The 17285-nt window shown below is 45.2% G+C and overlaps 1 protein-coding gene across 3 annotated transcripts in view; it reads right to left on the bottom strand.

Annotated features, from left to right (window-relative positions):
- Positions 1 to 17285, bottom strand: part of PCSK6 (proprotein convertase subtilisin/kexin type 6) — a 94395-nt gene that overhangs the window by 76386 nt on the left and 724 nt on the right. Inside the window, exon 1 of one of the 3 annotated variants that reach the window (XM_033166597.1) lies at positions 13601 to 13671. The exons of the other annotated variants lie outside the window; for them this stretch is intronic. Coding sequence (XP_033022488.1) covers positions 13601 to 13630 — 30 coding nt within the window. The 5' untranslated portion in view covers positions 13631 to 13671. Of the gene's footprint in view, positions 1 to 13600; positions 13672 to 17285 lie in introns of those variants that run through there. 3 annotated transcript variants of the gene reach the window in all.

The following is a 17285-nucleotide window of genomic DNA, read 5'->3' as shown; positions in this document are numbered from 1 at the left end:
ACTTTTGTATTGTACTTTGTATTTATTTTTCCCAATTTGAACTGTACCCCTAAACATTTTTTTAGAAAGAAAAAAAAAGCACTGAGTATATCCCATTGCTCTACTAAACGTTGCAGCTCTAATCTTTTCACAACTCCAAAAGGGGAAATGAGGCAAATCAGACTGACAGCCGTTCTAATTTCATAAGAGACAATTGTCCACACCAGAATTATCCATCTCTTGGTTTGTTTTATTATTGTTTTGCTACAGAGCAACCAGAGGGCTCCTGGCCCGTGTAAAGTATGGTGTTCCTCCTTTAAGAAACCACATAAATATCAGAGACACCGGCCCAGATAGAAGACAATTCATATGTGCCAAGAACCATCACTATATAGTTTCAGAAGCAAGTTTTGCTCTTGCTTAGACTTGGCTTCTCCTCTCTGGAAAGTGGAGATTATAAATAAGAAACATCTATATTTAGCCTGGAGGATAGGAAGCAATAAACCCCACCAAAAAAAGGTTTAGGAAAAACAAAGTGTACCAGTAACTTCAGATGGATCTATGAAGTTGCCTTACACCACATCAATCTTAAAATCCAAGTGTAGGCAGCCTAAGACCCGTGGGCCGGATGCGGCCCAATCGCCTTCTCAATCCGGCCCGCAAATGGTCAAGGAATCAGTGTGTTTTTACATGAGTAGAATGTGTCCTTTTATTTAAAATGCATCTTTGGTTTATTTGTGGGGCATAGGAATTCGTTCGTCCCCCCCACCCCAATTATAGTCCGGCCCACCACATGGTCTGAGGGACAGTGGACCAGCCCATGGCTGAAACAGGTTGCTGACCCGTGTTATAATCATAGCTATCAACTTTTCCCTTTTCTTGCGAGGAATCCTATTCGGAATAAGGGAATTTCCCTTAAAAAGGGGAAAAGTTGACAGCTATGGTTATAATCCATCCACTTAAGTCTTAACAATTCCAACCAGCAGTAAGTTTCCAAAGTCCCAGGCAGATTATGTTCAGCAACACTTCCACCAACCCAAAGGATGAACAATGGTTACAGAGGCTATGCTCCAAATGACTTGCCGAACTCATGAAGTCTTTTTCAGCGGCATCTTTTTGGAGGGCATATCATTGTGCATTGACTTAAGTCCATTTGTATGGCACACACTTCTGCTGCAGGTTAAAACCAGGCCCCCTCTACTGATCTAAACACCTGAAGAGGGGTCTGTTGCGAAGGAGGTGGTCTTCCAGGTATTTGAGGCCTGGTTCTGGAGTGGGTGGTGCGCTTTATCACTACCCTAAGGAGTCTCAAAGCGGCTAACAATCTCCTTTTCCCTTCCTCCCCCACAACAAACACTCTGTGAGGTGAGTGAGGCTGAGAGAAGAGTGACTAGCCCAAGGTCACCCAGCAGCTGCATGTAGAGGCAAAGGTAGACGCAAACCCGGTTCACCAGATTACGAGTCCACTGCTCTTAACCATTACACCACACTGGCTCTAGGAGGGTGAAGCAAATCCAGGATGTCCCGCTTAAAACAGGACAGTTGGGTAGTATTCTGTTGTGCTCAGGTCCTGCTTGTGGTATTCCCATAGGCATCTAATCGGCCACTGTGAGTACAGAATGCTGGACTACATGGGCCACTGCCCTGATCTATTACCTACAACATCTAGAAGAGAATACCAGGGTCTACAGGAGGTGATGTAACTGAGGAACATTCATACAAGGAGCAACTGATCAAGTGGTTTTTAAGTAAATAGCAGGTGCACATGCATATACAGAGAAAGAGAGAAAAAGAGTGGGAGAGAACATTGGACTGAGCCTTTGATGCAAGTGCAGGAGAGTTTAACCCTTTGCCCTTGTTACGATGGCTGCGGCAAGGATCAGGTACAGTACTAAATGATAAGGAAGGTCCTCTCCCAAGACCCTGGAAAGCTGCTGCCAGTCAGAGCAGACACCATTGAGCTTAATCAACAAGTAACATGACGTGGTTTAAGTCCGCTTCCTATGCTCTTTCCTACACCTACTGGGAAACCCCAGTTATTACAGCAGAACTTGCAACTCTAAAGCCTCTCTCCAACTTGCCAGTTTTGTACGTCACAACTGGGTTTCCAGTGGCCTTCGCCCTTCCCAACATGTCTCTGCAGGTTTAACAGCACCACTTCTACCGGTATTGCAGTGAAGTTTCGGTGGACTGCCATTTCACCCACGTGCAGCAACTGTGACTGGCATAACTTGTTTCTGCCTTGCACCAATGTAGCGCCATGTTTTGTGAAGCTACAATAAATCTGTACGTTTCTGTTAGCAATATTTTGCCAGGTCATTTTGTTTACTCCTGCCTTCGCTATTGTCAGTTACATGCTTTTATCACCCTCTTTCGATTTTGCTATAGATCAGAGGTGGCTAACCTCTTTGGCCCAATAATTGTGCTGAATCCTCTAATGGCTGCATACTATACCAACCATAAGCTTGCCACACATAGAGCACATGGGAACACAGAGATTACCTTACCTTATCATCCCCCCACTCAGATCTAGATGGATGGGGGCAGTGGGACTTATGGAAAGCCTTTCAAGGTCCACCCACCCTTTCAAATTTCTCAGGAATAGAAAAAAATATCTCCAAGCCCCAGAAGCAGATCAGAGGGAGAAAAACTTTTTAAAGGCTCTCTTCCCAGCCCAGCACTACCATCACCTCACCTTTTACCAGTGGCAAAATTGGCACTGAAAGGGTGACCTCTAACCCTCTCTTCACTACCTTTGCAAACGGATTAAAGCAGCCCAGAAACAAGGTGCTCTGATTTGGTCTGATGTTTCCACAGCCATCCCTGGAAACATCACAGTGGACTGAAGCGCTCCTCCCTGCTTTTGGAGCACTCTGATCTCTTTGCAATGGTGGGAGTGCTCTGGAAACAAGCAGTACCTTGCTTTACTGTTTCCAGGTACAGCTTGGGAAACCTCAGAGCAAATGAGAGCAACTCCAGGTCTCACCCAGTGGAATGCTGGCAAATTCAGAAGAGCAGGATCCTTTTACAATAATCACATCCACACCCAGGGGTGGCCCGTCCAAAATAGTTCAGTGCTGCAGCTTCCGGGTTCCAATAGCGCCCCCTCTGCTAAGGGAGATGTGGCGGCAGCTTCCAGGTTCCAGCAACATTTCACCAGAACACAGAAATAGATGGTGCAGTCCCTTCTTGCTTCTCCAGCAGCAGCGTGGAGTCCGGAGGTGCTGGAAGCGGCAATGAGAAGTCGCAGAGTCCTGCAAAATCTTGTGCAGAGTTCTGCAAGATTTCATGGGGTCTTGCTGGGGTGGTGCATGGAGCACCACCACTTCTCCTCCTCACTGTGGCAGCAGCAGTGGGAGTGAGCCTGGTTTCTGCCGCCCCACTGAGATTCCATCAAGATCTCACAATCTTGCCCACATCCCTTCTAAGATTATACAATATGCTTACAATTACAGTGGTACCTCGGGTTACAAACGCTTCGGGTTACAAACTCCACTAACCCGGAAGTAGTTGCTCCGGGCTGCGAACTTTGCCCCAGGATGAGAACGGAAATCGTGCACCGCCCCATTAGCAAAAGCGTGCCTCAGGTTAAGAACGGTTTCGGGTTAAGAACTGACCTCCAGAACAATTAAGTTTGTAACCCGAGGTACCACTGTATAAAATTATTATTATTATTATTGATGGATTGATCCACATGTCGTCTTTCAACTAATCTACCGTTTTCTATGCACATACGTGGGCAAATGATATGAAGTGCTCCCTTACCTTCTTTTGGAGTGACTTAAGCTGTGTTTTCCATTGTACATAACAGAACTTGCACACCATTTTCTTAAAACTGAAGCCTCTGTGTTTTCAGTGTTCCGAAATGCTTAGATTTGGAACTCAGGGTGGCTAAAAAGGTCCCCTTTCACACTGATGGGATGGCTCTAGGATGTTGGAGACACAGACCCTGCTGCAGAAATAGTAACAGGCCTTTAATGCCCCCCTCCGCAACCTTGGACCATTACACAACTGGGCTCGCCATCCTGATGCAGATATTACAATTGTAATGTGTATGTGCAAACTGTATTAAATATCTGACCAAACTACGTCAGATGTTTGCAATTCAAATGCATCTCTCTCCAGCATCCATCTCCAAACCCCATTGCTGGGTAGTCATTTTTTTTTCCTTTCCTGCAGTATTCTCTCCCGCCTCCCCCCTGCTGTTAAGAGTTTACATTTTTCCCGTCTTTATTATGTTCATTTAGTTCTAACCTCTAAATCTATTTCTAATCTGCAACCCCTGGGGTCTTCATTTTTAGTATAAATTAAATTCATAAACAAGCAAGGCAAAGGAAGCACTCACATTCTCCGCCACCCGCGAAGAGCTACGCAGTCCCCTGTGTTTGTCATTTGTAAAATCTAAACGCAAGGTTTGAAATGCACCACTAGCGAAAGAGCAGAGGAAAACAAGCAGCTGTTGGGGCAGAAGAGGGAAAGGAATTCAAGGCCAAAACGAAAAAGTAAAAGGAAGAAAAGAGAAACCTATGGAAATACGGTTTCCTTCAGGCAAAGGATGTATTCTCTTGGCCTAGTGAGCAGACGAAATCTTCCAAGGAAGATTTCTTGCCAGTCCAGGAAGACACATCTGGGAAGTTATCCCAGTTTGAATGGCAAGATTTACTTCCAAAATCTGTCTAGGAAGCTTCTTCCTTGACCTCCTCTGCAATGTTCCCTATCTTACAATCAGGTGTGGGGAACCATGGGCCCAAATGCAGCCCTTCAGGCCTCTCTCTGTGGCCCTCGAAATTATTTCTGGCCACATCCTTCATTGGCTCTGATTTGCACTCTTTTCAAGTGCTTTTACCTGGAATGTGCCCCCAGAATGTTGATAATGGCTCTGGATGCTGGGCAAAGAGCTAGGATGGTGTAGTGGTTAGAGCATTGGACTAGGCTCTGATCTGGGAGACCAAAGTTCCAATCTCTGCTTAGCCATGGAACTCATGGTGTGATCTTAGACCTCTCCTGTCTGTTCCCTGCTCAAATATTAAACAACAAGCTGTCCTATACCTAGTCAAATTACTTGTCTCTGTAGTTCACTGTTGTCTGCTCCACAGCAGCTCTCTAGCAGACCCTCCAAGTGTCTCTATTATCCAGGGATGGTACTGGATTTACAGAAGCTATCCCAGTTTTTTATCTGATCCTGGAATGTCCCGCTTTTCCTTAGGATGCCCCTATTTTCACTGGATAAATATTGGAGGGTATGGAGTTATCTGACCCCCAAGCTGTCTGAAGGGAGCCCTGTAGAGGGAAGGGTTTTTTAAAATGTTTAATGTTTTATTATGCTTTTATTTTGTTGGAAGCCACCCAGTCAGATGGGTGGGGTATAAACAATTAAATTAATTATTATTATTATTATGGAATAGGACATCCCTATTTTCATCAAAAAAATGTTGGAGGGTATGCTCTAGTGTTTCAGATACAGCGGAACCTCAGTTTTCGAATGTCTCAGCTGCTGAATGTTTCAGAAGCCGAACACCGAAAGCTCATAAGTAAATGCTTCCGTTTTCAAACGCGCCTCGGAAGTCGAATGGGCATTTCTCAGTTTTCTCCATTAACTTTGCCGACTGCCCTTTGCGCCTCGGCTGTCGGACATCTTGGAAGTCGAACAGTCTTCCAGAACGGATTACGTTCGGCAACCAAGGTTTCACTGTAGTCTTACCAAATCCCACCTAGAGATGCTGGGGATTGAACATGGAACATTCTGCATACAAGGCTCAACATAGCTACGGTATATCAATACGGCTACATCTGCACCACATATTTAAAGCACTATGGTACCACTTTAAACAGTCATGGCTTCAGCCGAAGAATCCTGGGAGCTGTACCTTGTTAAGAGTGCTGAGAGTTGTTACAGGGTGGAATTACCAGAGTGGTTTATCAATCCTTCTTCCCAGGCGCCATATATTCATTTGTGTGTGTGTTCTCTCATACAGACACACACACATATACATACCGGTGTGTATATACTGTGTGTGTGTAAATATATATATATATATATATATATATATACACACACACACACACACACACACAAAAAAAAAAAAATAACATGCAAGAATGATACTAGGGGAAATTGCTCCACACCAAAATTGTATATTAAGTATAATTGCATGTAAGAATGTGGCTATTATTGACATTAAATTCACACTAAAAGGCTGATGAATTTTCATGACAACTTTTTTTATTAAGCAAACTGATGCAGGAATGTGGAGAATTGAACTTAAGAGTGGAAAAATGAGAAACCAAAATTGATTAGCTCATCCCTAATGATCACAGGCTCTTGCAAATGGCATACAAAATCTGATATTACTAGAGTGCATAGAAGCATACCCATCCGATGCACAAAGATTAGGGCCATGAGAATTTAGATACATTTTGTTAGTTTTAGGACAGTTTTTGAACACATATGAAGCTGGGTGCATCTAGCAGTGAGAAGGGGCAACTGTGGCCTAACAGAAGTTGCTGGACTGCAAATTCCATAGACCTAACTGAGAATAAAAGTGTCTTATTCTGACTTGTCCAAGATCTCAGGAAAGGGACTTTTCCAGCCCTATTAAGATCCCTGATGAATTGTAGAGGCTAAGAACAGTCTTCACCATTTGAGATAAGCAATGATCACATTGCAAACGTTTTTTGTTTGTTTCATTTTTGGTGCTTCCTGAAGCAATGTCCTTGCCTGACTAATCTTCTAAACCTGGAGAGCAAGCTGTGGCCTCCCATCAGTCACAGGCAGCATTGCAAGTGATCAGGGAAGAGGGGAGCTGGGGCCGCCCCACAACATCCAGAGGATGACTTTGTCCTCTCCTGTATGGCCAGCCCAGCCATTGGACAAGTGGCAATTTGTCCCATACATTTAGTGCTGGAAGGAAACACTGGACTGGCAGCTTCCGTGCTTCTGCTGCCCCAGCAGCATCAGTGGCACTCTGGAGCCAGGTGCCAAGCATAGTTCAGAAACAGGCAGCTATCAGAAGGTATAGCACTCTAGATTTCCATCTGCATTCTTCCAACAAGGGCCTGAAAGTATTAGCTAGCAATAGAAGCAATCGGCAATGTTAATATCCATTTGCAAAAGTGAGGAATAATGTTAATGATAACGTCCATGCGCCAATTAGGCTTTTAATTCAAACCAATGTAGGTTTTATTGTTTTCCTGAAGTGCAAAAGTCCCGCTTTTTTTTCTTGCTTTTTTTGGCCTTCTATTGCATATTTCTGCTTTGTTGTCACAAAGCCCCAGATTGGCACCACTCAGCTCTGGGTGTTTACGTCTGCAGCAAGCAAGTCTCAAAACAATGAGAAAGTGTTATTTTTGCCTTGCAATGCCACCATTTGCACATGAAGGGTACGGCTCGCTCGGTTGCCATGGAAATGGGGCCCTGCCAATTCCATCAGACTAAGTGTTAACTGCCAGGCACTGAAGGAACCATTCATCACTATTTAGTGAAATTGGACCAAGGACGTTATGCATCACGGACCAGCTGAGCTCAAAAGAAGTCATAATGGAGAAGGATGGTCTACGGGTTGGGGCACTTCCATGTATTGTTGACAGCGGAGGCTGCAGAAGCAAGAATGTCCAAGAGGCAGGAAGTACCTTCTCTAGTACTGGAGCAACTTCCAGTTGTGGGTCTTAGCGCCAAAGGTGGAAGCTTCCTCACCTGTGCCTGCTAAGCGGTTTTCAGGACTCAAGCCCACATCAGGTCCTGAACCTAGGACCTGAAGTGAATAAGATGTGGGTTTGGTACACAACATCTTATTGTTTATTATTATTAGTAGTAGAATTTATATCCCACCTTCCTCCGAAGCTGAGATTCAGGGCGGCTTACAACATTTAAAAACATTAAAAAATGCAAAGTTAAGAAAAACAAAGCAGTTAAGAACAATAATCAGGGTTCATCAGAACACATTTAGAACCAGCCATTCAAAGAAGTTTGCCCTGACAGCAGCCCACCAGTGATCAGAATCATCTGCACCTTCATTTTCAAAGGCCTGACTGAAGAGGAAGGTCTCGGCCTGCTGGCGGAAGGACAACAAGGAAGGAGCCAATCTAAAATATCTTGGGAGGGAATTCTGCAATATGGAAGCAGCCGCAGTAAAAGGGTCTCTTTTGTGTCACCACCAACCATGCTTCTGTTGTTAAGGGGACCCAGATAAGATGCTTACATATCAAGACATATGTACTTTTAGGCAGCCTGGGCCCAAGCCAGGGTTGTTTTTACATTTATACCACACCTTTCCCCCAAGAAGCTCAAGGTGGCATTACATGGTTCTCCAACTCCCCATTTTATCCTTACGCCCAGGGGTGTAGCAAAGGGGGGGCGGGGGGCCGCCCCAGGTTCCATAATGAAGGGGGTGACAAATTATCAAGGAACAATGTTTTTTTGGGGGGGAAATTCTTTTGAATTTTTTTTAATGCCTGCTCCAAAGGTCTTATCTTACTATACTAGGGATTATATAGTTATATATGAAATTTCATGCATATGGGTTAATATCTTGAACCTCCTCCACCAAAATAGCTGTTCACTTGGCTGTTTTCCTATGTCATGAAGGCTGAAATTTCAGTTCAGAGAACACTTACTGTTCCCAACCTTAACCCTGTGGAAAGCCATGTAATTAAACTTTTATTTGATTTTGAGATGTTTTTAGGAGGCAATTTAATTATTGTTTGATTTTATAGCAATGTTATGTATCTGATGTTAGCCACCCTGAGCCCGACTTTGGCCGGGGAGGGTGGGATATAAATAAGTTTTTTTTTATTAGTACTTATTATTCCTTTGTAAGAAAATATGAAATAACATAAAACCATTTTTGCGAGGGGGGAAATCAATGGGGGGGGTTGACAAATTTTACGCACCAGGTACCACCTGGCCTTCACATGCCGGGGGGGTGGTGACAAAAAATTTTTTGCCCGGGTACCAATTTACCTTGCTACGCCTCTGCTTACGCCGACCCCGCAAGGTAGCTTAGGCTGAGCGATAGTGACTGGCCCAAGAGTACCCAGAGATCTTAATGGCTGAACAAGGATTTGAACCCTGATCTCCCTGCTCCTAGTCCGGTCCCCTACACTATGCCACACCGGCCCTCAGCATTCCAAAAACAAATAAGACGACTTTAGGCAGCTTCTGAGTCTGACCTGGACCACATTCACACTTATTTTAAAGCACCAATACCACTTTGAACAGGCTTCCCTGAGGAATACTGCCAGCCATAGCTTTTTTTTTTAAGGTGCTGAGAGTTGTCAGGAGACCTTCATTCCCCTCACACAGCTACAATTCCCAGAGTGATTTAACCATCAGTCCCTCTTCCCAGGAACTCCGGGAACTGTAGCTCTGTGAGAGGAATGGGGCCTCCTAACAACTCTCAGTACCTTTAACAAACTACAGCTCCCATAATTCTTTGGGGGAAGCCAAAGTGGTACAATAGTGGTCTGAACATAGGAAGTAAATGTTGCCTCACTTGCTGGTATGAGTAACTAGCAGACTCTGCTGCAGCTGCTTCTTGTTCTAGCTGCAGGTTGCCTTGGCCTTGGTCCTCCTCTGCCTCACACACCCTACCCTCAACTTGACATAGGAGCCACTCCCCTAAACATGCAGGTGCCTGCCCGGCTTGCTCAAGCATGAGTCACCCACAAAATGAAAAAAGTTTAAGTGCCACTAGACCAGCTTGCACCAACTTGGTGGTCACAATGGTTGAGACGGGTGGGAGATGTAGCCCAAAACATTAGGAGAGTGCCGGGTTGACTCACTCAACCATCTTGCTCATGCACCTGCATGCAGCTCTTGGTCACCTGGCTACCAGTCATGACAGTAAATGCAAGCCTGAGGGATGTTCACCTGCCCAGTTAGGTCAAAGGCAAACGGTGGAGTTCCAAACAGGATTCTGGAGCAAGCAAAATACACCCTCCAGATGTTTTTGGCCTACAATTCCCATGATCCCTAGCTAGCAGGACCAGTGGTCAGGGATGATGGGAATTGGAGTCTCAAAACATCTGGAGGGCCGAGTTTGGGGAAGCCTGGACTAGAGGCACATGGCATAGTCTAAATCAGGGTTTCCCAAACTTGGGTCTGCAGCTGTTATACTACAACTCCCATCATCCTTAGCTAGCAGGACCAGTGGACAGGGATGATGGGAGTTGTAGTGCAAAAACAGATGGAGACCCAAGTTTGGAGCACTCTGGTTTAAATATATTTTGTTGGGTAAATTCTGGAGCAGGCCAACAAGTTAGGCAAAAAGAGGTGCTGGAACTCCTCATGGACACCTCCCTTGTTCTCTTAGAATGGCAATGGCGCCCACCTGAGAGGTACAGGAACTGAGTTCTTTCTGAAAAAAAAGCCCTGTGAAGAATCACAATAGTATTGTGCCTCAGGGTGACATGGGAATGACTGCCCACCCTCATTTTACCTTTTCAAGAATAATGCAAGGCAGATTGAGCCACTCAGTCTAACTCTGTATGAATTTCATGGATAAGCAGCGATCTAAGCCCAGATCAAGCCCAACATTCGACTCAATGCCACACCTGCTCTCAAACTTCTGTTGCAATGGGCTTTTAAGGAAAATCTCCAATTTAAGCTTCCAGCAGGAAATCCCCATTTTATTTATTTTTATTTTTAAAAATTGATATACCACCCTAACCCTTTGGCAGATTTGGTTCCAACAGTGGTTTACAGGGTTTGGCATTCCTTCCTTCGCACTCCTGCACCCAAACATCTGCCAGCTTAATTATACTGGAACAAGGCTGAAATTTAAAAGTCAAGCCAGAATTTATAACGGATCCTTTTTAGCACCAAGACAAATTACCGTGCCACCTGGGCAGAGGAGCAGTGAACCGCAAAAGAGTGCAGAGCCCGCAAGGAAAGCAATAAGCTAGGATAACTGGCCCCCACCGGCCCCAACCCACCAACTTTGTTCTTTGCAACTGAAGGGCATAAGAAAAAGATTTAGGAAGTAGTGGGGAACAGCTGTAGCTCAGTGATAGAACATCTACTTTGCATGCCAGCTTCAATCCCTGGCATCTCCACGGAGGACTGGGGATGCCCCTTGCCTGAAACCCTGAACAGCCACTGCCAGCCAGCATAGACGTTACTGAGATAAATAGATCAATGGTTTGGCTCTGTATCCTGCAACTTCCTAGATGTACTGACAGAAGCAGAGTTCAGCCATTGAAGTCTGCAAAGGTTTCTTAAGTCTGGGAAGAGGCTGTGGAATCATCCGTACTTCCACTTTCCACGGCCTAGAAAGAACAAGCCAAAAATGGTTTCCCCCTTGCCCTCCACCTTTCTCAGGGAAAGCCCATTCTAAATTGTCAGTCCGGAGGCATGGCAGAACACTGAGTTGAAGGCTAGACACGCAAGCACAAAAGGATGAGATAATCTTTTGCAGAGCACCAAAATCACTGCCCGTTACTGCTATTGGGACAAGATTTGCGATGCAAAGAAAAATTCTATTTAGATTAAAGCACCCTGCTCTTTACTGGTTTCCGTCACGGATGATAACACTACATGTGGAAACACCGCAAGATGCTATGGTTTGAATTACAAAAAGAGCTTATCTTTAAACTCTGTTTGATTGCTCGTGTCTGTCGTTCACATGCATTTGCTAACCCCAGCTCCCCTCGCCCTGCTCTGCCCCAACCCCCTTGAAAAAGCCTGTTTATGTATACATAAAAACTTACTTCCGCCCTTGAGAGAGAGCAGACTGAGTTTTCTCTTTTTGAGCAAACTATAATTATATAATTACCCTGCGTTCCTCAACTGAGGCTCTTCTTCATGTGCCTCCTTCACAAAAGGTCTGGAGGGTGGCAACACAAGAACGGGCCTTTTCTGCAGTGGCTGCTCACCTGCCAAATGCTCTCCCCAGGGAGGCTCACCAGCTGCCTTTGTTACATATCTATAGGCACCAGGCAGAAACATTCCCCTTCTCCCAGGCTAATTAAACAATCTATGGCCTTTTAAGCTGTGGGAGGGGGGTCATTTGTTACCCTGGTATGTGTTTATGTGTTTTTGTATTGTAAACTGCCCCGAGATTCTCAAATAAAGGGTGGTATAGAAATTTAACTACTGCCTCAAAAAAATGGATGTAGCACACAGCCTTGTCCACATGGGGGAGGGGAGGGAGTGAAGACACCCCATAAATAAGAAGGTAGCAGCAGGTCTGTAATATTAATAAAGAATGCACGCAACTCTAAAACAGCAGTGTGGTCACATTCACACCCTACATTTAAAGCGCTATGGTACCACTTTTAACAAGCATGGCGCACCCCCAAAGAATTCTGGGAGCTGGACTTTGTTAAGAGTGCTGAGAGCTGTTGCAGCCCCCAGAGTGGTTTTAACAATCAATCCTTCTTCCCAGGGAACTATGGGAATTGTAGTTTTGTGAGCTAGATAGAACAATGGTATCATCAGGTACAGGGAAGGGCTGCAGGTCAGTGTTTTGCCGGAAAATAGTCCCAGGTCCAACCTCTGGCATCTTCAGGTGGCCTGGGAACGTCCCTTTTCTGAGCCACAGCCAAGCAGTGCAGAAGACACTGAGCTAGAATGACCAGTGTGAAGTGGCTTCCTATGTGCATCTTCCTTTTTTCCATACTTTCTCTCGCATAAGACTGGAACTCACGGCCTCCCCAATGAAGCTGAATGCTGGCAGAGTCAGGATAAATAGAAGAAAACCACTTCTTCAAGCAGAGCATAGTTTAACTATGGAACTCACTCCTACAGAAGGTAGTGATAGCTAGCAATTTGGATGGCTTTAAAAGAGAATTGGACAAATTCATGAAGGAATAAGGTTATCAGTACCCACTAGCCATGATGGCTATGCGCTGCCTCCAACTTGGCATGCCTGGCTGGAAACAACAGGAGAGGAAAGGGCTCTCATGCTCAGGTCTTGCTTGCACGTTTCCCACAAGCATCTGGTGGGCCACTGTGAGAACAGGATGCTGGACTAGAGGGGGTATTGGCCTGATCCAACAGGCTCCTTTTATGCTCATGTATTCTTATGTTCTTATTTATGGGGGTATTCGCTCTCTCTCTCTCTTCCCCGACCCCCAGCAATGGGCTGCCTTGGACAGCAGCACGCAGGGCTCCCACCCTGTGAGGCTTCACAGTTTTCATATCTCCTGGAGGGTGAGACATCAGCCCAGAATTTTTACAAATGCAGGAAGTTACACTGATTCAATCTGCTGCTCCATCATCTTGTGAGATCATCTCCCCAAGAGAAATGGCGATATAGCCATGACGAGACTCTAGAGCGAAGTATTTTTCAGGTGGGTGGAGGCCTCTCTACATACCCACTGGCAAAACTCCCAGAAAGGAAGGGTCATTTCTACATGACCACATGGGTGGGTAGTGCCATTTCCCCACCCGCTACTCCTGCCTGATTGGCATATGCTGTAGGAAGCACATGCCAATGGCTCTTCCCCCACTGAACGGCAACTCAGGAGTGGGGAATCATTTGCAACCTAAAAACCACATTCTCTTCCAGGCAGCCTTCTGGAGGCCACATGGCAGTGGCAGGTGGGGGCTGCTGGCAAAAATGGATGAAGCAACAAATGTGAATTTACTTTATGCAGTAGGTGAGCTTCTACACACACTCACCTCCCTATTCCTCCAGCCAGGCAAAAACATTCAAGGAGGGTGCAAAACCGGGCCAGTAAGAACAGTGGCTAAGCAGAGAGGCCTAAGGGCCACATTTGGCCTTTGGGACTGAGGTTCCTCAAGCCATAAGGCTGCATCAGGTTTTCAGATACTGGGAGGACTGGGGTCCCCCCCCCCATGACACTTCTCACAGTCTCCTCCACCAGAGGTCAGCAGCTGACAGCCTCTGGGCCAAATCTGACCAACAGGAGAAAGCATTATTCAGAGAATGCAGGTGACGCTTTGCTGGCAGGTTGCATGTACGTGTATGTAAACATATGTAGTGACGTCATATAGAAGAAGAAGAGTTTGGATTTGATATCCCGCTTTTCACTACCCGAAGGAGTCTCAAAGCGGCTAACATTCTCCTTTCCCTTCCTCCCCCACAACAAACACTCTGTGAGGTGAGTGGGGCTGAGAGACTTCAGAGAAGTGTGACTAGCCCAAGGTCACCCAGCAGCTGCATGTGGAGGAGTGGAGACACGAACCCGGTTCCCCAGATTACGAGTCTACCGCTCTTAACCACTACACCACACTGGCCCATTCTCCTCTCACTCCTTATCAACGTGACCGCTTGGTTTTACTAGTTCCTGACCAAGGTCCTACAGCAGAGATGGGGAACCTGTGGCCCTTCTAGATGTTGTTTGCCAATAATAATAATAATAATAATAATAATAATAATAATTTATTTGTACCCCGCCCTCCCCAGCCAGAGTTGGGCTCAGGGCAGCTAACATCATAAAACTAACACAGTATACAAAGAACATAAGCACATAAAAACAGGTGATCAATTAATTAAAATACATCTTAAAATTAGTACGGAGAAAATTAAAATCTGGACAGATGGCCATCCATGGTTAAAACTGAGGCCCAGCCAGAATGCTCAATGGTCAGAGATTATGGACATTGTACAGTGGTACCTCGGGTCACAGATGCTTCAGGTTACAGACTCCGCTAACCCAGAAATAGTACCTTGGGTTAAGAACTTTGCTTCAGGATGAGAACAAAAATTGTGCAGCAGCGGCATGGCAGCAGTGGGAGGCCCCATTAGCTAAAGTGGTACCTCAGGTTAAGAACAGTTTCAGGGTAAGAACGGACCTCCAGAACGGATCAAGTTCTTAACCCGAGGTACCACTGTAGCCCAAAAACATCTGGGGAGAAATTGGCTTCCTATTCTGGTCTTAAAAATCAGGAGAACTGAGATAATAATAATAATAATAATAATAATAATAATAATAATGGGTTTTATGTTGTTGTTGTGTTTCCTCACTGGTTTTCACTGGATTTCAAGATGCTTTAAAATACAGCAGCAAGAGAACTAGAAACTTGGCTTAATTTGGATGGAAACTGGAAATGCAAAGAACTCAGAGTGGGGCAACCTAAACATTCCAGTGTGTCACAACTGGGCTGTTTCACTGTCCTTATTGTGATCTCTCTCTCTCTCTCTCTCTCTCTCACACACACACACACACACAGAGAGAGAGAGAGAGAGCCATTAATCAGATCTCCCTTGTGCTTTCAGTTGATATTCTGCCCCCTTCCTGACATTCACAGAATCAATTAAGAAACACCAACGGGTGTGTTTTATGAGTCCCATGCTGGTTCTTTTGCCACCTTCACTAAATGACCCGCTTAGCTAAAAATAACAAAAATTTAAAATTCCCCAAGCAGAGCCGTTATTAAAATCTGCAAAGATAGTATAAAGTTCAAGCAATTACCAAAAAATAAAAAAATACATGAAAAAATCTTGGCAGTGATCTCAATATAAACATTTCCATCTTTATAGCAATCCTTCTCCGCTCTCCCCCTCCACTGTCACACACCCCAACCCTAAAAAAAACAAAACACCCACAGAAAAATTGATTAGTCTTACATACAGCACAGTTGGGGGAGAAATATATAAAATAGCTTTATAAACGGTATTAAATTGATAAGGATGCATTTTGCTGTGCAAAAATTAAATATTGATTCATTTCCACTTGGCAGTTCCCCTCTGAGTCCGCCTCAGATGTTTTCTGTCATGCTTTAGCTGACTAATTACCTTTTGGGTCCATCTGCTATCATGTGTCAGCTGGAGCCGGTTGGATGGAACCATTCAGCAAAAGTTGGGGTTGAGCTGAAAATTAATTGGTGGGGATTGGAACGGGGAGGGCAGGCTACTGAATACTCTCCGTACATTTATAGTACATTTAAAACACACATACAGTCAAAGAATCCCAGAAACCGTAGGTAACAACTCACAGAGCTACAACTCCCATCTGAATAAACTACAGTTCCCTTCTTCGGGATGGGTAAGCTTCAAATGCATGGTGTATGCACAGCCTAAAAAGCTCTGGAGACTGAAGAAAGAAAGAAAGAATCTGGAAGAACAATAACCTGGGAGAGTCATGATGGATTTAATGAGTGTGAGGGATTTAAGGCTGAGTAGGGGGTGTCACTGGAATGACTACAGAGAATGCAGATGGTGGGGAAGGGGAGAGGTCATGCAGGGAAGAAGAAAACTCCTGTTGGCTCCCACCGATCCAGGATCCACCTCCACAGAACCAGCAGCAGCAAATTGCTGGCATCGAACACGGAAACACTGCCTGGACTTTTAAAACTTCCTACTTAAGAAGAAACCAGGTTGCCCCGGGTTCGACCCTTAGCAATGCCAGGTAAATGATCAAATTAAAGGCCTGTATGCCTGAGAGCTGGAGGGGCAGTGCTGTTCAAGACTAGCCAGCACTGGGAGAGCTGGAGGAGCAATGGTCTGATAAGGCAGCTCACTATGTAAAAGCGTAAAAGCTTGCTCCGTCTCCACAACTTGTAGCTCGCCCTTCTGCCAAATGACATACAACCTGTAACGCTGCGATTCTACCTTTCAAGCATCTAGCATCTTCCCAAAGACCCGAGGAGCCTCCACTCCAAAAAGAATCAATCAGTCTTATGCACTTTGTAGTTGTGTATTTTAAAGCCCAAAGATTCAGTCCTAGCAAAGAAATCTGTGGCATTATTTTTTTAAAAAAATGACTCACACATATGTTGTGATGTACATTTTCATAAGCTACGACAGTCTTCCCCAACCTCGGATCCCCAGATGTTGTTGGACTACAACTCCCATCATCTCTCACCACTGACATGCTGGCTGGGGAGGACTGGGAGTGAGTCCCAACAACATGGGAATCAAACAAAGCTGGGGGGAGAGAGAGAGAGAGAGAGAGAGAGAGAGAGAGAGAGAGAGAAACCTACACAGACCACACATCTGCAAACCTGGACTCCAGCCCCTGAAAACATCTGCCACAATTTTCTTAGGGCACTCACCCAGTTGGAGTTCAGCACTCTTAAAGCCCCATTCGTTTCCAAAAGAGGGCTAAGAATATGCTCAGATTTCACTCTTCCACAGAAACTGGCAGGGATCTACAGAATTAAGTACTTAACCCGGGAACCTGTTAAGGATTCCACTAGTTTCACTGGGTCGTTGTCCTCCTGGCTTTCATGGTCTGGACTCTGGAGCCCAGTTTGCATCATGTAAGGAAGCCGGCTTTAATACTGCGGCCATCCCATGCTCATTTGCCTGAAGTCCCAGTGAACTCCATGTGGGCTTATTGTCGAGCAGACACGTACAGGCTTGCACCTTAAACGTGCTAGTCTTAAAGGTGGGGCAAGG

This window comes from Lacerta agilis, chromosome 13 (assembly GCF_009819535.1).
Source record: "Lacerta agilis isolate rLacAgi1 chromosome 13, rLacAgi1.pri, whole genome shotgun sequence".
Taxonomy (NCBI): domain Eukaryota; kingdom Metazoa; phylum Chordata; class Lepidosauria; order Squamata; family Lacertidae; genus Lacerta; species Lacerta agilis.
The sequence above is the reverse complement of the archived record's forward strand: the minus strand, read 5'-3'. Positions and strand labels throughout refer to the sequence as shown.